This window comes from Calliopsis andreniformis, chromosome 5, assembly GCF_051401765.1.
Source record: "Calliopsis andreniformis isolate RMS-2024a chromosome 5, iyCalAndr_principal, whole genome shotgun sequence".
Lineage (NCBI taxonomy): Eukaryota > Metazoa > Arthropoda > Insecta > Hymenoptera > Andrenidae > Calliopsis > Calliopsis andreniformis.
In genome coordinates this window covers 250,171-274,988 of record NC_135066.1, presented here as the reverse complement: position 1 = coordinate 274,988, position 24,818 = coordinate 250,171, and the positions used below count along the sequence as shown (strand labels likewise).

General features: G+C 41.2%; 3 protein-coding genes across 4 annotated transcripts; 1 reads left to right on the top strand and 2 right to left on the bottom strand.

Moving 5' to 3' along the window:
- The first annotated feature begins 82 nt into the window (after positions 1–82).
- Form3 (FH2 domain-containing protein formin 3) lies at positions 83–13,809 on the top strand. 2 transcript variants are annotated; one of them, XM_076379461.1, is made up of 26 exons: positions 83–205; positions 3,543–3,642; positions 3,725–3,840; positions 4,361–4,520; positions 4,630–4,663; positions 7,123–7,264; positions 7,345–7,524; positions 7,593–7,991; positions 8,059–8,250; positions 8,333–8,394; positions 8,492–8,680; positions 8,767–8,938; positions 9,020–9,127; positions 9,203–9,273; positions 9,376–9,502; positions 9,606–9,858; positions 9,938–10,053; positions 10,122–10,266; positions 10,350–10,484; positions 10,557–10,707; positions 10,782–10,909; positions 11,000–11,128; positions 11,248–11,399; positions 11,483–11,843; positions 11,954–13,473; positions 13,552–13,809. In XM_076379461.1, the coding sequence occupies exons 2-26, from the start codon at positions 3,576–3,578 to the stop codon at positions 13,807–13,809; spliced, it is 5,367 nt and encodes a 1,788-aa protein (XP_076235576.1). In that variant the 5' UTR covers positions 83–205; positions 3,543–3,575. The 2 variants fall into 2 exon arrangements, with proteins under 2 accessions (XP_076235576.1, XP_076235575.1); XM_076379460.1 differs by having other exon boundaries at positions 11,245–11,399.
- A 1,075-nt stretch (positions 13,810–14,884) lies between these two features.
- Positions 14,885–17,868, bottom strand: Shd (cytochrome P450 family 24 subfamily A member shade). The gene is made up of 10 exons (XM_076379459.1): positions 17,748–17,868; positions 17,129–17,275; positions 16,845–17,043; positions 16,493–16,683; positions 16,206–16,404; positions 15,960–16,122; positions 15,700–15,866; positions 15,556–15,634; positions 15,252–15,449; positions 14,885–15,127 (listed from the first exon to the last, which is right to left on the bottom strand). Exons 1-10 carry the CDS (start codon positions 17,866–17,868, stop codon positions 15,011–15,013), a joined length of 1,581 nt encoding a protein of 526 aa, XP_076235574.1. The 3' UTR covers positions 14,885–15,010.
- A 3,979-nt stretch (positions 17,869–21,847) lies between these two features.
- Positions 21,848–24,745, bottom strand: LOC143179096 (putative aarF domain-containing protein kinase 2). Its single transcript, XM_076378128.1, is given in 13 exon segments — positions 21,848–21,995; positions 22,042–22,061; positions 22,116–22,158; positions 22,227–22,387; positions 22,444–22,473; positions 22,506–22,622; positions 22,705–23,265; positions 23,357–23,474; positions 23,540–23,648; positions 23,719–23,760; positions 23,855–23,930; positions 23,997–24,229; positions 24,349–24,745. Coding segments are annotated over 13 exon segments (2,055 nt in total).
- Positions 24,746–24,818: the final 73 nt, after the last annotated feature.

The window sequence follows — 24,818 nt, the reverse complement described above, 5'->3', positions numbered from 1 at the left end:
AGCAGAGAGGGAGTACGCATGCGCAGTAAATCATTCCTCAGGATCGTGGTGGTCCGTCGCGCGCTCCTGAAACGCAGTTTCCGCGAATCGGTGCTCGACGAAAAAAGTGTATGTGTGCACACCGCGTGCTACTGTACTCGGGATGCCAGGGGATCAACAAATCATCCACTCAACAGTCAACCTGTTGATCGGATGAGAATTAAAGGTGAGACCTATACATACTTATTCTCTCTTCATTTATTTTATTTCCTATTCTCTTCTCTAAATTACTCTGCTGTTCCAACCACTTGTCAAACATACATCACTGTTTCTGAAACAACAGGTTTCACCTGTTTTCCCCTGGTAAATCTAGTTTTCAAAAGAAACTTGTCCATTTTATGCTTGATCATTGCGACGGACGTTGTTTATTTCATAATTCCCTTGACAAGTTCAATCAACAAATCAAATACTAACATCAACGTTTTTCACAGGATATTAAAGCGTATTTGCAGAGCAACTCTTTCTAAATTCTATGAAAATTCGAAATGTCACGTTTATCAATGAAATGCAGCTTGTTGGCGTTATTAATCCGTGCTGTATCGTCCCTAATGCCAATGCAAATGTTCCATAATAGGAAAAATTTGATTGAAATTTTGATAAAATGCAAAAGTAAAGAAATGACGACTCGAACGAAGGATTACATAATTACTTATAATTAGAATTATTTCGACAAATACCTATTCTCTTTTTCAATCATTTTCGCTTTCTCTAGTTATTAGCCCTTACGTTTAGATTTTTATATATAGAAATATAAGAAGCAACGAAATCGGTAGAAATGAATCGAACGATGAAGAAAAAGTCGCGAACACGTAATCATGGAGACGTCAACGAGCGTCACAGAGGCCGAAGTAAAAGTAAAGGGGGGACGATCCTGACCACTATATCCTGACCAGTCGGGGCCATGACCACGTTGCGACAAGGTAACCATGCTTAGCTGTGATCGATGTAGAACGAATCGAAATCTCAGAGTAGAATTACTTGGAAGGATAATTAAAACAGGTGTGCTCAACGATAACAAACTTGGGATACGATATTTATTAAACAGTTCTATCTCTTACTCATGAATTTTTCTCTCTTTTTTCTGTCTGAAGTCTTTACCAAACTGTAATGGTCATGCATAGCTCAACCGATCGGTAACATCCTTCGTGATTGACTTGAAAACAAAAGATTTATCGATTTTGTTCGAGTACACATTTCATTCTGTTGCACAGAATAAATCAAAAACTTGTGAAAAACGTGGCGATAGAAACATGATCTGGGACACTGATTTTACGCCATACCCAATATATATTCCTGCAGAATGTCGTGTACTAACAGCCGAGCAAATAAAATAACGTGGGACGGTTCAATGGGATCGTAGATCGTAGATGATCGTAGCAATCGGTGCATCAGTCACTCTCTGTTGCGCGATCGAACTTTTACATACGTATAACTGAATTGCTTTTAATCGTCTCCTTTACACCGTCGTACATTCGTACCTCAGCTCTTCAATCATCGATCGATTCTTCTCAATAATCCGATCGCGTCTTAACAGATACGCGAATTCTGTTATCGATGTACGCTTTTTGTGAACGAGCAATAGCGAAACGTACGTACTCTTTCCCGAATCGTTTAAATAATTTCGCCAATTACAACTAAGTACACGTTTTCTCCGATTTTTCTTAAATTCGACCGTCGAAGATATTTTTGCTTTTCGCGAGAAATATCGAAACGACATTGGCAACGGTCGGAACTTCTTTTGTCAGTAGTGAAAGACGTGGGAAGAGAGGAGATCGGATCGTCGGTGAACACACACTTAGGTTCGCGTTCTCGAACGAAAGAGAACGAAAGACAGAGAAGAGAGGCGAGGTCAACAAGGTACCCGATATGGTATCCTACGTCCGATGTGAGTGCTATTTCATATGTATATATGCCTAAATACGCACGATACACGCGCAAATTCGTAGGTACATATATCTACGTTTACGATCGTGCACGAGGTTGGCTAGTACATATTAGCGAGTGTCACCATCAAATTGTCCAACAGAATTTGATGCGCATCACAACCCTGTCGTCTGCATTTTTCTCCCTGTTCCCCGCATGCTCGCTGCTCGAAATGCAAATACGCACGACGAGCAAAGTTTCGGCATTCGTGCTAAAGCGTTCTGGCCAATCCGCTTTCGAGTCAAACAATGCATGTAATCGGTTTAACGTAATCCCTTCCGCCTAGAGACCGTCCCACGCGACTTAATCGACGAACGATGCCAAGTCGTTTCGTGCAAACACTTAATAGACGTCTCGCGGAGAGAAGAAAACCATTATCCAGCCTCTACCTAATAATTCTGAAAAAGGAAGGAGAAAAATTGCGACCACTTTGGCGAAGAACGCAAGAATCTCGGAAAATGGCAGTCTCGAATTGAAAAGCAGATTTTTTCTTTTTTTTTCTTTTTTTTCCTTCTTTTTTCTTTTTTTCCTTTTTTTTTCGTTTGAAACCGTGGCCTTCTTCAGATGGCCAGTAGCCTTAAATGCAAACATGTAAGTGCGAAGTTAGAGGTCATCGGCAGGAACGATTGCAGGAAGCTCGGATGGCTTAGTACGGCTGTAGCAAGGCGTACTAGCATGAATCATTCGCTTCGGTCAGCTCGTTCTACATTATGTATGTTCGAACTGTATTCGCGAATCTCGCTTGCCTACCTTCGAACCGCGTCCTTTCCGCCTCTATCGAGGTAGAAGAATATAGGTAGCCGTGTCCTTCCGTCATTCGAATAATCCGGAATTGTCTGAAATTTCGTTTCTCTTCTAGATCTATCGAAAATTATTTTTCCGGCAAAGAAACCATTTTTGGAAGTCAATCGATTATGCTTGCGCCACTTGCAGTATATTGACGCGCTCACGATTTATTGCGAAACTTGCGCGTCCTGGCCCTTAATGCTCGAGAATCTATTTTTAAACGTGACTAGAGGTATGTGCATGCATATGGTGACGCAATCCAATGGTCTTTCTCCCTATATTTCCCTCTCTCACGTTCCTCCTCTCTCGCCCTTTCACTCTTACTCTCGCACTTTTTTCCATCTCCATTTACTACTCTCTCATTTTTTTTCCCTTCTGTTTTCGAATTTTCATTCATGTCATCTAGCCGTTTCAAGATACATCAAAATGAAATCTTCGCACGTAAAGAAAACGCGACGCGCAAAATGTAACTACATCGTTCCTACGTTTTCATCTGTTAGTCACAGAAATGTAGGAACTGTAGGAATGTGCTTAACTATTCATCGATCAAAACACACATAGAGAGGGTTCGACACACACACATTATATATATATATATATATATATATACATACATGTATGTTCAACCTAGACCTCGAACCACTTTATTTCTTACCACTCAGGATGAAATCTATCGATACTTTTCGTCGTTCGTTATGAGAAACACTAACAGCAGTTTAACAATAACTCCAAAGCGATAGATATTGTTAATGCTCAATTTGATATGCATTGAAAGTTTTTGGGTTTTATTTCAGATTGGGAACGCGATTTCCATAAATGACGTTAACATGGATTCTCACGTTGGTCTCGACTACATTGTGGACAATCCCGATTACTGTGCCAAACTTGCTTCGGGTAAACGATTTTCGACTGCAATCTAAATTTCGATCAGTATTCCATCCGAATCGCATTGATCGTGTATCTCGTTGAATTTCAGCATTAGATACTGCCTGTCCTTCGGTGAAGAAACAAGTGGTGGAACTGCTTTCTGCTCTTTGCGTTTACAGTCAGGATGGAAGGCAGAGGGCGATCGATACTTTGCATGCATATCAGGTAAAGGATCGATCCTCTAGTATCATAAACGTGATCGTTCTATTTTAAAAAAACGATCGCAAAATTATCGTTAGTAAGACTTCCATGCTTGCCCATTCTATAGAAGTCGGTGTAGCACTTCTATCAGTGGTAAACTCGAATAAAAGTCACGGTTCAAGGTCTTTCTTCGGCAAATAGACGAGAGATCCACGTACACCCTGATACACATACGCATATTCCCATAAGGTTACATATATACGTTCGTTCGCTGCGTCTTATTTGAGCAACGGCATGGCATCTTAACGCGGTGTAATTTATCGAAGCAAATGTCATTATCGCAGAACAATTTCCCGCGTTAAATACAGAGCTCGCAGCTATCGAATACTAAAGTTACAAATGCAAACACGGTTAGTGCACGACTAACAATAATTAAATTAACCTAACGACCGTAACGCGATAAGAGTACACTTGCGTATGTCTGTTGACTCGGCGATATGGAATATTTTCTCAGAAGGGGGTAAGATTTGACGAAACGTTACAGGAGCGCAAGGGCGAGCGTTACCGATTACGAATCGTGGTCGAGGAGTTAGAAAAGGCAATTACCGAGGATTATCGGACTGCTCTGCTGGCATTCATCAACTGTCTAGTGATCTCTACGCCAGAACTGAAGGATCGTATACGAATTCGCAACGAATTCATCGGTTAGTATAAAGGCTTACTTTCTGTTTAAAGAGGAACGAAGTTTAAACGAATTTCAAAGGAAAAGAACAGTAAAAGAGTAAAGCCAATATTAGGAATTTTTTATTCCAGGTCTGAAGCTTCTTCCAATCTTGAACGAACTGCGGTGAGTACACTACGACGACCTGGATTCACAGCATTAACTGATTAACACCTTAACATTGTTGAATAATAAATAATAATGAATGTTACGAAAGGGCGCTTTATTGTACCCACACCTTCTCATTTGCACCTAATGCAACCTTAATGTCGCGCATGCATCGAGCATCGTACGCATCCAGCCAGGACTATTGAGCAATTATTATTGTCTGTCGAGAATCAGTTAACTAACGAACGAAGTATTCGTTCTGCCTATATATCGCGCAACACTTGCATGCACTAATCCAAATAATCATCACTGTCACGCGCAATCGGTGAGTCGTCGCGTCGCGTCGCGTCGCGTCGTCGTTTCGTTACTTTTCTATCTCGTCGCGAAATCTTGCTCAAATGATTGCTTCGAACATGCATTTCATCTTTAACGATAACATCATTTTTTTTCTCGATCATCGTGTTATGTAAACAATCACCGTTTGGTGAAAAAGAAGGAGGTAGTTGCCGTCGAAGATACGATCGGAACTCAAAGAATTTGCGTCGAATCACGATGCAGCGACTATAGGTTTTATCTTTTTCTTTACATCTGCTTAAATCACTCTCTACAGGAATAGTACGATCTGTCATTCCTCCGCGGGATGACGGACGTGCAAACTATTCTTAATCGAGCAAAACTATTCAGAGAAGTCGCTTTAAATATCGATGAAAGAAATGGTCTTCTGGACGATTCATGACGAAAGGAATCAGTTGAGATACGATAGTTGTCTCTCCTGTGAGGATGCCCAAACGAGCGCACGCTCTGGGTTGGGACTCCTTCTCAGTCGCTTGCTAAATTATAGACAGACTTGAGACCGATTTGAATAAGCGATAAGATCTAAGAAAGCTAAATCCATAATGAAATATAAAATTCGTGTGGTTACGATCGATAGAAAAGATTCGCCGAGAGAAGAATATTAAAAAATACAACATGCCAAGATCACGGCACCTTCGACGAAAAATAGAAACATATATATATATATATATATATTCCTGATGCGCGATCCATCGGTTCCTCTTTTCTCCTTCCTTTCCCCACCTTCCCGAATTCTCGACAACGTTGGGTGTCTCGTGTAATTCGACGAGAATCTAACGAGAAAGAGTGAAAACGAAAAAAGGGAGAGGACAGAGAGAGAGAGAGAGAGAGAGAGAGAGAGAGAGAGAGAGAGAGAGAGAGAGCAAGAGGGAGAGGAGGGAGTATGGACAGAAAGAACCTTCGAAGCAACTCGAAGGGAGAGAGAGAAAAGCCCGAATTAACTCGTAGCATACGATGCACTTGCAGCTGCACGTTCGTATTCGGCTGGAGCGATCGGTTTAGTGTTCCTCCGATGACCAGACTAACACACTACCCTCTGTCAACCACTCTCGTTCGTCTCAACTTTTATTCGTTCGCAGTCTTTTTGTTTGTTCTCGAAAGATCAGTTACCATGTATTTCCTACACACCAAGCGTTACGCCCCAACTAATCATATTCTTTCGCGTGTTTCTACACCCTTAACGAATCATCTGGTTAAATCCTGAATTACCGGCTTGTTCGGTGATACACACTTCAAGTGAACAAATTTATTAACGATTCTACACGTATAGACAGTGAAAAGTGAAACTGTTTATTTTATTCTCATATTTCGAGTTTTTAACCAACGATTTCCTCTTCTCGACCAAATAGAAGATCAACGACACGCTTAGGCAACCGCAAAGACAGTGACTATTTTCAGGGGTCTATTTACAGGGTTGTGCATCGTGGAGACGAAAATTGTCGTTGAAACATAACTGGAGCTCAAAGTATATACGTATATACGAATCGTGTAAACTACATATTTATATGTGAATGTTTATGAATCGTGTAACTATTGTAATTAAACAGTATCTGGTTTACCTTGATTCGTGTTTAAAAATACTCTACTTTCGCTTGTAACAAATCACTGACTACATATTTCGCTAACACGATGCTATTCTTATTCTTCTCTTTCTAACTAGAAAGTTTCGCTACCCTCCTTTTGTACGCGAAATACTTCGACAGACCGATGATATTAAATATTATGAGAAACACGTACGGTACACTCCTACTGCGTAAGAATAACCGGCTAACGGATCGAACGTTCCGAACGGAAGCGCCGTTAATTTATGACTAGATCGTCGCCGCTGTCCTATGACAGATCGTAAAACGTAGAACAAAACACGTGAGAAAGACATTCTCGTCGATACCTATATGTCCGTATCAAAGTAAAAGCGAGTGACTGTATAAACGGGAATCGTTCTGCGTTAGAAGTAGAATCATGAAAACCGAGAAAGTTGGAATTACCGAAGGAAAAGGAGGGGGGGGTAGAGAAATTGAAATTCTAGAGAAGACATGTGTGTCGAGTGAGACGAAAATAGAGCGAAGAACTGCGTAAAGGCTTAAAATGTACCCAGATCAGGATAGCGACGATTGTTCTTGCAGGAAGAGCCATGCTCCGGACCTGAGAGTGCAACTGGACGTGTTTGACGATCAACGAGAAACTGACGAAGAATTATCGAATCAAGGACCACCGGGAATCGATCTTTCTTCTCACGTCGATGTCTTTTATGCAATTTTTGGACAAGTAAGAAAATTCGTATTTATTAGAGATAGAGATTTCCAGAAAGCGATCGATCAATAAGCACATCCGTGATTCTACTTCAGATCGCAGACACCCCGCAGGAAATACCATTCTTGAGCATTCTTCAGCATCTATTGCGACTCGACCCGAAAGATGCTGCCAGCGATTTAGCATGGGACACGGCGGAGACATTGGTGCATAGAGCAACGCTACTGGAGAATCGAGAAGACGCCAGCAAATTGCTGCGATCGCCTAGTCTTCAGGTGGCCATTATCGAAAGCGTGAAGAAGCGCACGGCTAGAGTTTCAATTTTCGAACATTTGGTTTACAGACGAATCTGTGCTGCCATTGTCGAGGTACCGAACAGACGTGTGGGTCGTCGCGGAAAGCGTCGCTACCGGTGAACAATTCGGCAACCCCTTTGCCACCTCCGCCACCGCCTCCTGTTCCCATCTGCTTGGTCCCATCTGCTGCTGTCCCTCCCTCGTCGAATCAAGGCCGCGTTCTGCCACCGCCTCCACCTCCGCCGTTTTTCATCGCCAACGCGACGCACGCCGATGCATCGATGGAGCCGCCGCCCATACCGCCACCTTTGCACGTCTTACCGATTACACGGGCGCCCACCCCCGATCCACCGAATAATCATGCCAGGCTACTGCCGCAACAGGAAATACCTACCCCCAAGGCTAAAATGAAAACGATCAACTGGAACAAGATACCCAATCATAAAGTACGTGCCTACTTCTCTTTTTCATTCCTTCCACCAGCCATCTAATTATCGATTTCTTCGCGTTTAGGTAATTGGTAAGCGTAACATTTGGTCTTTGGTTGCCAATGACCATCAAAATTCTCCCATGGCAGACATCGATTGGGCAGAGATGGAAGGTCTCTTTTGTCAACAAGTCCCGCCAATGTTACCTGCTGCTACGTACTCCTCTTCCTATGGAACTAATTCAGATGCTGAGAGACGGCGACGAGAACCAACCGAGGTACGTTTAAATGTAGACGTTCTTTTTCTGTCGTCGTTTTCACAACTAAAACTATCTATTTACGACTTATCGAATATTCTAGATCGCTCTTCTAGATGGGAAAAGGAGTTTAAATGTAAATATATTTCTGAAGCAATTTCGGAGGTAAGTGACTAAGTTTTATGGATCGATTTATCGACCGTTCTCAACTTCTATGTCAGTCGACTTGGTAAAAATTAAAGACAGCCGAATCTGATTGCAGTTCGAACGAAGATATAATTCAACTGATAAAGGATGGCGGTCATGACGATATAGGCGCAGAAAAATTACGCGGTCTGCTCAAAATTCTACCTGAGGTGGACGAGTTAGAGATGCTCAAGAGTTTCGACGGCGATAAGTCAAAACTCGGAAATGCCGAAAAGTTCTTTTTGCAACTTGTTCAAGTGCCAAAGTAATATGCAAACAAATCTTCTTTCATTATTTTCACATTATCGAACCGAATCTGATTATTTCATTCTACTTTTCGTTCGCTAACAGCTACAAGCTGCGTATAGAGTGCATGCTCTTGAAAGAAGAATTCGCTGCTAATATGAGTTACCTAGAGCCAAGCATTAATTCGATGATTCTTGCGGGTGAGGATCTCATGACGAATAAACCGCTGCAGGAGGTACTCTACATGGTTTTAGTAGCTGGAAATTTTCTTAATTCGGTAGGAATGTGAAACGAGAACTGATTGAAAATCGACTGTTATCAAGAAAGGAAAAAAGAATTATTAAAATATGTGTCACAGGGTGGTTATGCTGGGAACGCTGCTGGCGTAAAGTTGTCTTCCTTACAAAAATTAACCGAAATTCGAGCAAACAAACCAGGAATGAATCTCATACATTACGTGGCTTTGGTAAAGTAAACTGTATTTCTTTTCCTTTATTACGCGTCCCTTTGTAATTTCATGTTTGATCTTGTTGCAACGCAGCAAGCCGAGAGAAGAAGAAAGGATTTGTTAGATTTCGCAAAAAGTATGAACGCATTAGAAGCTGCCACAAAGTAAGTACGGGCAAATTATATAAGGTATATCTAGTAACTAACGATAGAAAAAAAGGACGATTTGAAATTTGATTGTTTATTGTATTCACGCGGAATCATAAGGACCACGACGGAACAATTGAACAACGAGTTCAACGCGCTCGACACCAAGATCAAAAAAATCAAAGCACAGATTCAACTTCCTTCTACGGAGATCGATATACAGGAGCAAATGGCTCAGTTTTTACAAGTACGTTCGAACTGTAGCGATTATATACCGTTCAGTTACCGTCAATCAATCAAATAGTATCTACTTTTTTATCTTCTGTATCCTTCGTGCTTTCGTTTCATAGATGGCGGAACAAGAAATGAGCCAATTGAAAAGGGATATGGAAGAACTTGAAACTTTAAGACGATCGCTTGCCGAGTTTTTCTGCGAGGACACGAATACGTTTAAAATCGAAGAATGTTTCAAAGTATTTCATCAATTTTGTCAAAAATTTAATCAAGCTGTTGCGGAAAATGAAAGGCGAAGAATCCAAGAAGAACAGGTGCTAGCGAGACGTAAGCAACGAGAAGAGCAACTGTTGGCCAAGAAACGACTACGTATGTCGACATATCTTTAGTGTGCTTTTCAAAATATGGCTCTTTAACTCATTACTATTAGCCGCGTAATACGTTACAGTGAACAATCAAGTCGAAACGCCGGCCTCCGAATCTGAGTGTAACTTACTCGATTACAATCTGCTCGACCTCCATACCGGTTTTTCTCAAAGAAATTATAGTCGCAACGATGCCAAGGTAAGCGTTCTTCTCTTCCCCCGTATTTCGTACGTATCGAGGAATACATTGACAGCGTTTCCTTGAAGCACTTGAAAAGACTGCAAAACGGGGCAGTTACATCGGACGAAGATGTTTCGATCACCGGTTCTCCAAGCATTCGACGACGTTTGGGTTCTTGTTCCGGCGGAACCGTCGATCAACATTTTACCAAAGAAGAAACATATTCTCCAGGTTCTCGACACACCGCTCAAAAACAATTCACGTTCGTTCATTTTCCTCTTTTTCTTATCGATCGTATTCGTTTCGCATTGCAGATGTCACGCCAAATGGTACTCTCCGTCGTCGTAGAAGTCGAATACCTTGCGAAGACGACGACGGTAATTTAATGGACTTTTTGAGAACGTCGGGACAGGATAGTGTTCGAGAAAGAAAATCTTGGGGTAGTTTAGGTAATGTACAGAGATAATGTTATAGGTAATATATGTATAATATATTATTCGTTTCATTCCCTAAACGAACAGATCGATCGTGGGCACGAAGAGCACGAGGTCAATCGCGTAGGAGCGATCTACTAAATGCCGATTTTTCGGTCGATCGAGAAAGGCCGAGTTCTCCGTCGCCTCTACTAGAGAGCAGACCCTTTCTGCAAGAAGAAGAAACGAAGCCTGCAGGGTAAGCTGCACTATATCGTCGATAACGAATCTTAAAGAGTAGAATTCCGTTGAACGCGTTGAAATTGAAAATAGGAAAGCGTGGCGACAAAAAATCGAAGCGTGGCTATCGGAAAACGAAAAAGAGGATCGTGCGGGTGAAAAACTTCAAAGGAAAGCGAGACAGTTACACCAAGCGAATCGACGGTCCTTCGAAGACTCGGGTAAATATTCGCTTCTATTCTTATCGTTTTCAATTTTTCACCACTAATCTGATTCGCTAATCTGATTCCTCCGATACTCGCGTACTACAGAAAGCGAAGGCAAGACGAACGTCCCGAACGAAGGTACTAATTCTACGCACGAAGGACTCTCCGAAGTTTACGACTGGCGTCCGTCGGTCGAAAAGACAGACGTGATGCGTACGATGGAAGCTATAGAAGGTTATTTCCAATTTTTTTCCCATCCCTCGCATATGTGTAGTTAGTTACCTATTTGCATGCCTACTAAGATTACGCGGTTACGGTAACGTATCGATAGAACGTTCACTTCATTTCAGAAGCCGAAACGCATCCATTGCAGAAAGATAAATCCCCTTGGCGAAAGTCTAGCTTAAACGTGCCAAATAGCATGGAAGAGACTGATCCACGTTATTCTCGTAGATCAAGATCAAGACTCAGTACGGAAAATATTATCACTCCTACTACCTTGCAGGTGAATATTTTTCTTTTATTTTATTTCTCTCACTCTCTTCGACACGCACATTCTTATTTTTACACTCGCCTATCTACTTTCAGTCAATCAAAGAAGAGGATAGGAAGAAAAACAAAATCAACGATAGCATCAATTCGGAAAACCATGACGAATTAACGGTTTATTTACGACAACCCTACATTAGTTCTCAAATATCTACATCACGGAGATTTGCAAAGTTGAAAAAAGGTCCGGACGAAGAAAAAATCAGTGACAAAGTAGAAATTGATTCCGACAACATTGAGACCCCTCCTGCGACCAGAAAATTGTTCAGTCCACCGAAGGAAGTGAAGCCAGTCGAGAAAGAACCGTGCAAGAGAGAACGGTGCAACGGTTCCTTCCAAAGCCGAGATCTTAAGAACGCCATCGTGAAAACTGTAAATAATCATTCAGATTTCGGCACGGGTAAGTTAATGCTTTCCATCGATCTTATTTTCGAGCTCGAAATAAAGGAAGTTGATTTACGCGATGGCAGTTGCAGAGACAGCGAGATAATTGATCTACTGGTGTTTTAGGTAACTTTGATCGATTCTCAGCAACGAGAAAAACGCGAAGATACAAAAGAACGCAAGATTCACCGGAGAAAGAATCGAAACAAGATGTTACGAGTTCCGAATCGATCGAGACTAAACCGGCTCAGCGTCCACAAACGTTACCTTTGTCCGAAGAGAGTCGCAACGAAGACTCCGTGTCCCGTGGTTGGCAAGAGAAATTAAAGCAACGCGAAACAGGTGTCGAGATTGAGGCAGCACTAGCGGATATCGCTCGTTCCGGTGAAGACCTGCAACGATTGTCGCGGCCAGTGACGCTAACGCATAGAAATTCGAGGCTGCCCGTCAGTCAGCCACCACCTGTCCTTGCAGTCACCAATACTGTCCTCAGTCCTGTGATGCAAGAGTCGCGGCCACGCGAACCCTCTTTAACGGTTCTCGCGGAAAGAGCCGTGACCAGTCGAGAACGGCAAAGAAGTATGATCGACCCTAGTCAGGTAAAGGAGGCAATAAGATTGACCAACAATCCGCCGAGTCAAGTGAATCAAAATGAAAGCCAAGATCGGTATAGCGTGACGCAAAATTACGGGACATCCGACTGCTCTCGGGAAAGCGAACGAACGGAGGATCAGCCCGATCGAATAGATTCGATTAACGGACAAGTTTATGACCGCGTATGTAATAGTCTAAAAGATAAACGATTCGATTTCTCTAATCAAATGGAGCTTAATAGAATCGAGTCGACGCAGCCAAGAACGGAAAATTCCATCTTCCGCAGCAGGTTTATTCCTGACGTAAACGTCACACCCTCCGCTGGCTTGCCCTCTTCCGGGAAAGGTCGCGATCAAGAGCTGAACGACGAAGGATTCGAAGAAACGCAGAGTCTAGTTTCGGAAACTTTAAGTCAAGAAACGTCCTCCGGTAATTACGAGACAGACACGCATGACTCGACACGATGCTCGCCAGCTGAATTGCGCTACTCTAGAAACAACAATGACCACAGTAGCTGTATCGCACCCACAGACGAGGAGACACCGACTGAGAAAAACTTGATAAAATCATCGAACAAAGGGTTCGAGAAACGTGCAACCTCGATGAGAAACACGAACGAAAAGTCTAGTTTCTTGCCGAAACGGAGCAACAGTTTAAAACGAGATAGCAATGTGTCGAAGAAAACAGAATCGATGCAACGAAACTCAAACGCAACTTTTCAATTTAAAACTCAATCGCGAAACGAAGTGGAACGTTCAGGTTCGAGAAGCAGTCTTCGTAGTTCGCGGAGCTCTTTGAATAGCGCAACGTCGGTAAACACAGTAAGAAATTTGATACCGAATCACGTTCATCTCCGCACGTACACATCCGCTATTTGTGCGCTAACAAACGATTTGCGAAAAAGTCCCTCGAACACACCGCCGCCAGGAAAAAGCCTCGAGAAACGACGAATAAATCCACGAACAACTGTCAGTAGGATACCTGCCAGTAGAAGCAGTAGCAGCGGAAGCAGTGTCGGTCCAACCCAGCGAACCGTTCGCAAATCCGTCGGGGTAACTTGCTCGCAATTCTCTTTCTTTTCCGATCTTTCGGCTCGTGTCTCTTAAAAATAATCGATGAAATATTTTCAGCCAACGATAGATCATCAGAAGGGAAGTAAAGGACGGACAATTGCCTCGCGTAGTAGCAGCAGCGGCAGTAGCATTGGACAACAGTCCCTTCCGTTCGATCGTTCGACAAGTATCGAAAAAGTGCCGACTACGAAAAATAAATTACCGCATCCTCGTGCCGGTACCAGAAATCACAGCTTCATGAGACCGACCGCAGCAAGCGTAAACAAAGGCTCTGTTCCGAATTTACCAAGAAGTATCAAAGCTCTGATTAAATGATCCTTTCGTTGAAATAATATCAGAAACGAGTAGAAACAATCGATTCAAGATGCATATCATTCGTATTATTGTTTCGATACAACGCATGAACAACGTATCGTTACGAGTTCAAACATTTCTTAATAATTCCCTTCAAATTATACAGTGGCATTATCATTATATTCGTAGAAACACTTTACAAAGATCTATAATCGCGACTTTTCTTACAATAGAACGGGTACATTGGTATAGAGGTAATATCTCGTTTATAAACGTTTCACAATTTCAGAAATCAGACAGAACCTCTCAGAATTTAGCTCAGAATTTCGCTAAACTGTTTAATTATTTCTTTTAATTTTCGAGAAGATAGTAGCAAGAATGTAATATACATATATAAATCTACTATATCTAGATATCTAAGATATACCTATATAAATTTGATCGACAGTACTTATGATCCTCGGTGAATTAACGAATTAAATAAATATAGTCTAATTTCATGCAAACAAAATATCTAGATTAACCCATTCTAGATCAACCCATCGCTGCTACATTCTTTAAGACCAATTCAGAGAAGAGAATTTTTCTTACGATTCTTATACGCTATCGCTGGAATAGAATGTACGAATGTATGTAATTATATCAGTGCCTGCGATCATTTAAATTCTAAATCTAGCGGTAGGCAAAAGACTCGTGACGTCGTAGCAATACGTACGAAAGTACGTACACGTGTGTACATACATATGGTCGTAATTCTCATTTCCGCCGCACCGTTTCTGTTGTAATGTAATATAATATAAATTTGTCTTAATGGCAAAAACCTAACATATCGAGTACCTAATGTCTCAAAGTCAAAAAACATGTATATTTGGTATCTTTTTATCGTTGTAGGTGTACGTAAACCTTTCGCGATACTTCGTTATCGATATCTTGATAGGAAAGAAAAAAGAAAAAAAGTAGAACTATTCCAAGAAACGTATGTACGATTAAATATAAATACATAGTATCTATTACGAGTATGTGTAGGTAACGATAAATATTTTTTTTAGAACGGATGAATAAAATTACTTTTAACGAACTAAGTGTACTAGAAAAAGTGAAAATGTAAAATAAAAAACTAACAATCAGAGATCGAGCAAGAAAATCCTTAGAAGGATTTCGACGAGTTAAATACGTATAACGGTTGAATTTTTCATCGACGTAACACGGACGTAAGAAAGGATTATGGTTTCTGTGGACGATCACGAAATCCGAGGACCACTGGACCTTTTGGTGCAAGAATAAATTCGAATTGCAAACCAAGTTCTTCATCCACGACAATTTCGAATTCCCGTATGACCTATACGAGAATGGAAAAGATAACACACATAAATACGCATAGATGGTGATGTGAAATATCGGGGTAAGCAGGATGAATCGTGTAAAAGATTAGTGTAAAAGATGTCGGATGAATAAATACGAACCTTGGCTAAGATAAGCTGCAGAGCGAGTTCCACGAAACGCTTACCAGGACACATTCGTCTCCCGGCTCCGAAAGGTGCAACCAATAAAGGCGAATGCGGTGTCATGGGCCTTAGCCATCTTTCAGGCAAATATTGCGAGGCATCTTTAAAATTCCTTTCGTTCAAACCCGCTATCCAAGTGTGTAAAAGAACGACAGTCTGCAAAAGGAAGTAAATCGCGGTAAGAACGATGCGTCGATGGGGGCAAGAAACGAAAGAATAAATGAAGGAATGAATGAATAAACGAGCATAGAAAGTCACTTACTCCGGTGGTTAAGTGATATCCACTGAGTTCGATGGGTTCGTCCAAGATACGTGCGATACAAGTAGTCGTGGGAATCATCCTAAACGGAACAGTGGTATAGGGAGAGGACGAACAGGAACGAATACGAGAAATGTGAATACGTACCGGAACGATTCGGTGATACATGCACGAAGGTACTTAGCTTTGCGTAAGTTTTCGATCGTGAGATCGCAACCAGGCGGTGCCAACGAGTATGCTTCATTGTAAAGATCAGCCTGGACCTTTGGATTTCGGCCAATCAAATCGAAAAGAAATACTAAGGTATTCCCAAGCTGGAGAAACGAACCGTAGAAAAGAATATACGGCACAGATAAAGGAAGAAGAATCGTTGCAAAGGAGAAATTACAGAATCGTAGATAGCTCACCGTGTGTATTCCGGCTGCTATAAAGTCGACGATAGCTGCCTTCTTGTCTCGTACATCGAGATCCTTTTGCCGTAGAATCGACTGAAAAACGGCCTCCAGCGATTCGTCTTTAGCATCGTTTCGTTTCTCCTGTATCGTAACTTCTACTATTTCCGAAATGATACTGAAAGTCGAGCAAGTTAAGAGCTATTAGCGAAGGCTGAATAAAATTTCATTCGATTCGAATGAACGGAATGCGAGACGTACTCGTATATAGTATCCTCGCTCTCTATCAGTTGCTTGTACGCGGATGTTGGCAACAACTTCCATAACGGCAAACCGTAAAAGGCATCGCGCGAGGCCGTGAAGTGAATCCTGACGGCTTCCGCTAATCTCGTGGTGAGCGTGCTGTTGGAATCTGGTTTTAAGAAACCAAGGTGACGGCCCAAGATCAGCGTGCACGTACCTAACGCAACGGAATTATAGATATACATACATGCAGGGCGTGAATAGTTAAGAGAATCGAGAAATCACGATTATCCTCGAATGCTTACTTTCGAGACCCATTTTATAGGCAAGTTCCTCGAATCCCGTTACTTCGTATCCTGCTGTTCTTCGCCAACGTATTAAATCAACGAATAAGTCGGAGACGACGTTGAGGGCAGGGAAGAAGCCAAGGACGGTGCTGGCCCCCGTCAATTCTGACGTAAGAGCGGTCCGAAGATCGTGCCACGTTTGCCCCTGTCTACCGAGTTATTTGTTCATTTTAATCGACCGAATCATCGCTGGCAACGTTCGCATCAAAATTATCAACGCTTAAGCTGTTAATGTATGTATGTAGGAGGGAGAAAAGAAGTGGATGTTGGATGAATTTAACGAATTCGCGTAATTGAACAAATTACTCACTCGTTTACCAATCCCAGATTTGTGTAACGATCGCGACGAGTTCGACGATAATGGGATATAACCTCCTGCGGAGGACGAAGCGGATATCTCGTGTTCCGTTTCAGAATGGCTTCGATATCGATACGAGAGAACACAGAGATCACAGGGAAGTTCCATAGCGCTTCCTCTTTGCACAACGGCCCGTATCGTTCGTTCAGATCTATTCTTGAGTAAACGATAAGTCGATATATCAAATTTACCGATTTCTAATACTCTCGATGACATAACGATAACCATCGTTTTACCTTTATACATCTCATGGATTCTGTTCAGTCGATAGTATCCGAACCAAGAGAATATCCATCTGGTTCCAAGAATCGGCAGGGAGCATGGTCCCGGTACATCGGATATCGTTCGAAATTTTTTCTCATGTTTTTTTTCGGCCGGAACTGCTAATTATTAGAAAGAAAGAATGAAAGAAAGAAAGAAAAAGGTATACATGAATGTCGTGTTGGGTGGGAGTACAGAAGGGAGAAAAGAATTCGGTTCTTCTTTCACGTTTTTTTCGAAAACTTCACTCAATTCGAAGGTTTCACTGCTCGATCGTAGGAAAGTGGTTTCTAAAGTTGAAGGACAGACAAAAACAGCGAGAAGAGGCGTGACATGGTACACGTGTACTTACTAGCGAAACACGACCTTGCCGCGCTTAATCGCGAGCTTGAAGCTTAGAAAGTGAAGCGTGCGCGTAACTTCGAATCGAAGGTCGCTTCGGACACTCTTGTCAAATACATACAACTTTCTCGCTTTCGTTTCTTAACGACTTTGAAAGGAATCGTCTACGATAACGAGATTGTGCGTCTTTCATTCCTTGCGATCAACACCAGACTGACGCATAACGCAAAATCGTTTCAAGTAGAAACTTACCGGTGATCTTATGAGAAGCTCCAACCCAGACCCACCAAGCCGGACGATAGCTAGTTGCAAGGATCAATATTGTCAAGAGCGCCGCTGCAATGACTTCGAACCAGGCGTTCAGAAGCAACATCTCGACAGGATACGTTCAGATTCCTACGAAAACGTAAACGGAACTTTCGCTTTCTGATCTAAGTCTAAAGATATTATAATAAGTTGAATCACAACGCTCTCTTGTTTGCCGACGCGGCGCATTAACGTTCGCTACCAACAATTCTCATTTTTTGCGAATATTATGTTCCGTGTACAGTGCAACCAATAACGAAGAAGAAGTTATCTTCTTCGAGTAGGGTGGATGAAAAGTTCTCTACGATTAGCTAGTACGAAAAATTCTAATTAGTTCAGTTGCTAATGTATAGCTAGAGTTCTTCGATCCTGAGGGCGAGAGAACGTTCACGTAACAGGAAATTGATTGAAATTGCTTCTTGTAGTTCGATTTACGAGCGAAACGCATGTTACCAGATGCAGAAGAAGTGAAGCGTGAGCGATAAATCGAGCTAGGGGGATACCCACATAATACGTGTGTACGTATGCATATGGTGAACATAGATATACGCTTACGCACTAGAAAGATGGCGCATCACTGACGATACAAACCCTGCACAAGTCACGTATAAAGGACGAAAAAACGACGCACTGCTGCTTATACCTATGTACATCTAAGCGAGGTTGACTGACTGCCCCAGTGTTATTTACGGACTGCCTTTCTTCTATTTGCAGTACGCCGATAACGCGTGTCGTCGCGATGACCCTACTGCTCTTGCTCTGACTCGCTAATCTTCGAGCTGTTACACGGATCGAGGAAAAAACGTGCACGTACGAATTATACGCATATAATGCGATATATCTAACTATCTGCTCACGTACGATACCGCACGAAAAAAATGAGGAAATCGCAGAAATGAATAATATCATCGAGTTTCAAAACACTCCGTTTTGTCCTGAAAGCTAACTATACATAATTCGACAACACGATCCGTAATACGACGTAGTAAAAGAAATCTTTCGACAACTAATTAAGCTATTGAACAGTTTTATTCTTTCCTCGATGTTCCTCCTATGTAATATTGTATGTATAGATAGATACATGTCATTATCGGAAGTGAAATTGACTCGATAATTTCGTACTTGAGTATCATATGGGAAGTACTTTAACGCGATTATTCGTTAATGCCAAATAATTACACGCGTTCCAACGTCGAATTCCACTTGGATAATTTAACAGATTGACGCGCGACACCTGTTGTGTCACAGGTTCGGCGCGTTAACCTACAACTGCGCACAAATTCAAATTCTCGTACGTCTAGATGACAGTCGTTTTTATATTACGGGAAACTAACCAAGATTAATATATCGATATTACAAACAAGAACCGACTACCTACGCTCTTATGGACGCGTAAAACAGTGTATACAGCTTAAAGTTTCTCGTGCATACCAATGAATTAACAAAATCTTACTTAATTTATTTATCTTAATTAATTAATTTAATTTATCTAAATACTAAATCATACGTAATCTATGTATAGTTCTTGCCACTCGTCAAGCACGATTATCGCTATTAAATATTCATCAAACAATTTTAGTCTAATTTATTGTTGAAGAACCGAAATGTAAACGAAACGATGAAGGGCAATTGTGCGAAAGTTAGTTCCTCTCAATCGCGTGATAATAATCGTAAGTCATAAGTGAAGAAACGAATGCACATTCATCTCGTTAAGACGACTTATTGTCGACCGATAGACAATACATTTTCTATACGGACGAATCAATGAATACTTTATTCGCCAAGTAAACATCAGATTTCAAAGTATTCAATGAAATACCTAGTTTATGACGAATCAAGAGTAACCAAATGTAATGCTCGCTAATTGTAAGTATTCTAATCATAAATAACGCGTTCACTCGATATATTCACTTTCTACATTTCTAGACGCACTGCTTTCATCGTGATTTCCGATATCCCATATAACTTGACTTCTAATAGTTCAACCAATTTACCTAGAATGGAACTTGATGTGTCAGAAAAAAGCACGTGTTCACGTAAAACGCGATTCACATTGATGGTTAATCGTTCGATGGTAGTAAACACACGGGTTACGCTCTATTTCAAATGAAATCTTATCAATCGACCGAATTTAAAACGGTGTTGAAATAATACTATTTAAATTATATAGAGATTAAGCGAACGAATCCGGAAATCCGAACAATCTCGTGGAACTCCTTTGCTCGCAGGTGGTAGCAGGTGATTACACAGGTGGTCACTAGTGGTCACAGGTGGTCAAACGATCGACTGATACACAACAAGGAAACTCGTACAACTTACGGAGGGTACGCATAGTCTGAGATACATTTAAAAATCGACCGTACCGTACCGTATCGTATCGTATCGTATCGTATCGTATCTTAGTCGCGTCGTCGTCGCCGTCGCTGTCGCCGTCGCCGTCACCGTCGCCGTCGTCGTTGTCGTCGTCGTCGTCGTCGTCGTCGTTAACAATAATGATGATGATGGTGGTGATGATGATTTGGTATTTATAGTAGTGGTGGTGGTGGTAGTGGTGGTAGTGGTAGTGGTGGTGGTAGATCTGGCACCGGCGGTAATCGTGATAACACGATGAAAGGTATATTTTTTAATGTTTCGTTTATTTTTTGATAAGAAAAAAACGCACGTAATTATTGCGAAATTGAATTACGAGAGTATGAAAAGAAAGAGTCGAGACTAATAGAAATAAGTACGTGGTCTGGACATGTCCAGTAAACTGGATATTATAATAAAAGTGCAGTTGCTGCATGTCGATGGAAAAGGGTAGTAACATCGTGAACGAAACGAAATAATAAACGAGAAGAAGGAAGAAAAGAAAAATACAGGTCAGAGCAAGGATGAACCACTACAGTATTACTCGTTGCGACTAGTACACTGGATGGAAACGGGACCAGATACCAGAACACACGGACTTGGACCAGGCGAGACGAAGCAAAGATTAATTGCCGTTAATCGGTATATCGTTCAACCGTTGATAAAAGTCGTTTCGATTAATCGAGGCACCGCGCACGTGCCAGTCACACGAATCAGGCCCTGTGCTCAGTTTCTTTCCGACTTTCGACTTTCGACTTTCGACAGAGGACACATAAAAAAAAAGATCCGGAAGGAGCGAGACCCACGACCACGGGCCCGTTCGTCTCCACTCCGTGGCAACGTTCAGGAACAGACTCTCATTTCCCTGCCCTCTGTTTACATGCTTCACTGTTCTCTTCTTACCCGCCACCGCCAGGCCGCCACAGCAGCCACGAACACAAACACCGATCCACCACGCGATCCTTTCGAACGGAGGGGATAAAGTGTGTATGTGTACACTTGGAGACGTGGAGATTCGAGCCCGAGAGCCGAGAGCCGAGAGCCGAGAGCTGAGGCGAGGGCAACCGGCGATAACTCGCTCGACAGATGGCGTAATATTACCGCGACATTGTGCGGTTCTCCTGGCGAACAATTTCCCAAAGACAGTACAACTTGGCGAACAACTTACCCCTCCAATGTAATCGATCTTTTCAAAACTGTCGAAATTGTCTCACATGCTAATTAAATATAAACCTATTGCTACATTTGTTAATATGTATTAATTGGAATATGACTGTATTATAGGAATATGATTGTTTCGGCGCAATGCGGCACGGCGTGAAAATCGTTCAAGTTCTTTCGATAAATTATTTCATTTTGATGTTCTTAATATACCGACACAATTTTACAACTCGAAAGGAATAAGAGGATCTGTAAATAACAAATTTGTAATGTAGAAAATTCTTCTAGTGTTTTTTATATGAAATAAAAAACAGATCGCAATGTAGTCAATTTGCTTTGGCTACAAATATTTTCCTCTTCATCCTATTGAACTTCTTAAGCGCTTCCTAAGTACGTAACGCACGTTTGTGAGAGACAAAGTTAAAAACGCCCCGCTACGAAACACGCTTGAACACACACGCATCGCTGTGCAATATCGCCACACCGAAGATGGTCAACCAACCAGGAAGCAATCATGGACAACTGGTCGGTCTGGATCAGTCGCCGGAATTCTGTCCCTTGCCATTATACGTTTCTGTGGTCGGTTTTGAAGCCGGAATCTTCCTCCTCCTCAGGACTCGTTTAACGTAATTCCGCATTAAAGCAGCAATTTTCGCGTAGTTTATTGTTCCAAACCGTAACAGTCTAATCTACTCAAGGAAATAATTCGGTGCTGAATATTATTTCAAACTTTCTTTCCTTATTGCTAATCTTTTGCAAAGATTCGAACAATAGGTAACAAGGAACGAATTGTTAAAGATGTACATAGTTATATATTTGTAATTCAAGATCTATGTTATTGTAATTGCTAAGAAATGAGTAGATATTTAAATATATATCTAGTAACCGTCGTTTAACATGTTAGTAAATACAAACGGTAAAACTTCGGCAAAGATGTCGATGTTCGGGTCCAGACTACGGCCAAGACCCTCGATCACTACCATACTCAAAATCACGCTACTAAATGATCCGTCCTGCTTTACTCGATGTTGAATCATCGCAGAAAATAATTCAGCAACAACGGTACTCACGTTTACCTATAGCAAAATTCGAACAACTATAAGTAAGAGAGAGGTTTCCGTTTTCCACGAACAATAGGTTTGCACGTTATCGGGCTAAATCTCTAAATGTGTTACCAAATATTTGAACAATTACATTGACTCTACGTTGAAGATGAGAATTTACGATATCCCGCATTGCGTTTTTGAAACCATCCGGGTCGGGAGAGACGTGAGAACTATGTTCCAGAATGTATTCCGCTGCTAACTCTCCCTGCAAGTAAGTATATTAATCGACACAGGATAAATTTCATGAATTCCGACGTTACGATTCGCCTGTTTAAGGCGTCACCTACGTTTCCCATCAATACCGAGCGGAAAACATCTTTAAGATTTCGTTGACAACGGTCGTTCAGTGACACCACCAAACCGCAATCAAGTATGATCAAACGTGGATAGTTTGACAAATAATTACGACCAATAAACCTCCAAAACCAGGTACCAACATCTACAGTGGACTCGCAACTTGTTTGAACCAGTATATTACCAGGATGTAAGTCACAGTGAACGAAATTATCTCGAAATACCTAAGGTTTCGAATATAATGTAATATCTATGTATGTATGTATGTATGTATGTCTGTTTGTTAGAAAGTTTGACGAGATTTAAGCTCGATCAGCCGAATAATCGCTAACCATTTTTAGAATTGCCTTGATTCCTATTTTAGCTAGTTTCCCTTGCAACTTGGTATCGTTGTACTCTAGAAAATCGGAAATCGGAGAGCCCTCGTGAAAACTCTCCACAAGTATTTCATGCTGTGTAAAATTGGTGTAAGGATACGGGAAGATGACGTCTTTCTTTCCGGAAAAGTTTTCTGAAAATTTAATCAAATTCGCCGCTTCCATGTTCATATCGACCTTCACAGAAAATGTAAAAACGAGACGTATTTTATCGAATGCGTGGTAGGAATTTGATAATACGTTACGGAAATTAAAGCTAATGGTTCACTTGATTTTCCATTATTTTTGAGAACTCGTCGATACAGTCGGTAAGACTAAGCCAGTGCAATCCTGGAATTACGTACGTCGCGCACTTACAAATCCCTCTCATTATAGTAAGATCTCTTCTATAATTAACGATACGAATCGATGAAACGCAAGTACCTAATTGTATCGTGCGACAACAATGTACCTTAGTTGACCTTTAATTCCAGGATGTAGAATCTTTATTGCCACCGGCTGCAATTTCCTTTCATGTCTGTCATCCTGTTCAATCTCATCATTACCGTTCAACATTTTATCTGAAATTCACTTACTTTATTCGCTTATTTAAGGCCCGCGTTAAAATTATCATAGTTTTCTTATATTTACCAATGAAGCTGATGACAGGACCGAGCTTTAAATATTCAACAACTGGAAAGACGTTAATTTCAAATTATGAAACTTTCGTTCAAACTAAAAGCATATGTACATACGTAGTAAAATTGACAGAAACACTCCAATTTACTTTGAACGACAATAGGTATCCGAGGTGACTGCGTTACTTCAACTTGGGCGTTCAAATCTACCCACGCTTTGTACACCTACCGATAGAGTACGAATCGATTAAAAGGTAATCGAGCGAAGAAAAGCAACCTGCATCATCCTACCTGGGCACAACATCCTGACCCGATAGGTAATTGCTCTTCAAACCTAACAAATACGTTCTTCCAATTCGTGCCATAAATAGCTTTAAGCATATGTTTCGTGTACATCCAAGAATGCGGGGAAGCGGTACGCTGCAATTGCGAAAGAGTACGACAAATATCTTCCGGAAATAAGTCTTTCCTCGTAGAAGCCCATTGGCCGAATTTTATGAAGATGGGCCCAAGGAATTCGATACCTACAATCGCGATAGTATCATAAACACGAACGTTTTAATAAAATTTTTGCTTTTACATTAGGATAACTTCAATTTCCGTTTCAATTTACGTTAATCAACCTAAGTGAAGAAATAATTACTTTTTCGTAGAATCGTCGGAAATATGTGTCCATATGTGAAACGCGTGACTAAGTACGTAATCGTTAATGCGGCAATGATAGATCCTATCACGAAAACTCTTGCCAAAATGAAAATAGCATTCCAAATAGCACCAAGAAAATCTTTGCTTTCTGTCCTACTTTTCCTTGCGAACAATTCATTCTTATAAATTTGCATTTCATGCTTTGGCTCATAAGAAAGAATTAAAACAGCCTTAACGGTCCGTTTATAACCCTCGAAATTAATCTGTCTCATTACCGATCGATTCAATTTAATCGGCCTCGTATACTTGCACTCTCTAGTTTGCCAATTTTTTCCTCTATATTGAAAAAATTTATTCGAGCGAAAAACTCGCGACAGGTTCGAAGAAAACGCCATTCCTTGACATATTTAGTCGTTAGTTTTGTTAAACAGAATATTGAACATTTTCAAGAATACGATCACAATTGAA

What these genes read in the sequence shown, in the direction of transcription:
- Form3 (XM_076379460.1), top strand. Translation starts at nt 3,576, where the DNA reads ATGGATTCTCACGTTGGTCTCGACTACATTGTGGACAATCCCGATTAC. An exon ending in ATAGTCGCAACGATGCCAAG is followed by an intron (nt 10,054 to 10,121) that starts GTAAGCGTTCTT and finishes GTTTCCTTGAAG; the next exon opens with CACTTGAAAAGACTGCAAAA. An exon ending in AAAATCTTGGGGTAGTTTAG is followed by an intron (nt 10,485 to 10,556) that starts GTAATGTACAGA and finishes CTAAACGAACAG; the next exon opens with ATCGATCGTGGGCACGAAGA.
- Shd (XM_076379459.1), bottom strand. Translation starts at nt 17,868, where the DNA reads ATGTTGCTTCTGAACGCCTGGTTCGAAGTCATTGCAGCGGCGCTCTTG. An exon ending in AGCTTCTCATAAGATCACCG is followed by an intron (nt 17,276 to 17,747) that starts GTAAGTTTCTAC and finishes TCTAATAATTAG; the next exon opens with CAGTTCCGGCCGAAAAAAAA. An exon ending in AATCCATGAGATGTATAAAG is followed by an intron (nt 17,044 to 17,128) that starts GTAAAACGATGG and finishes ACTCAAGAATAG; the next exon opens with ATCTGAACGAACGATACGGG.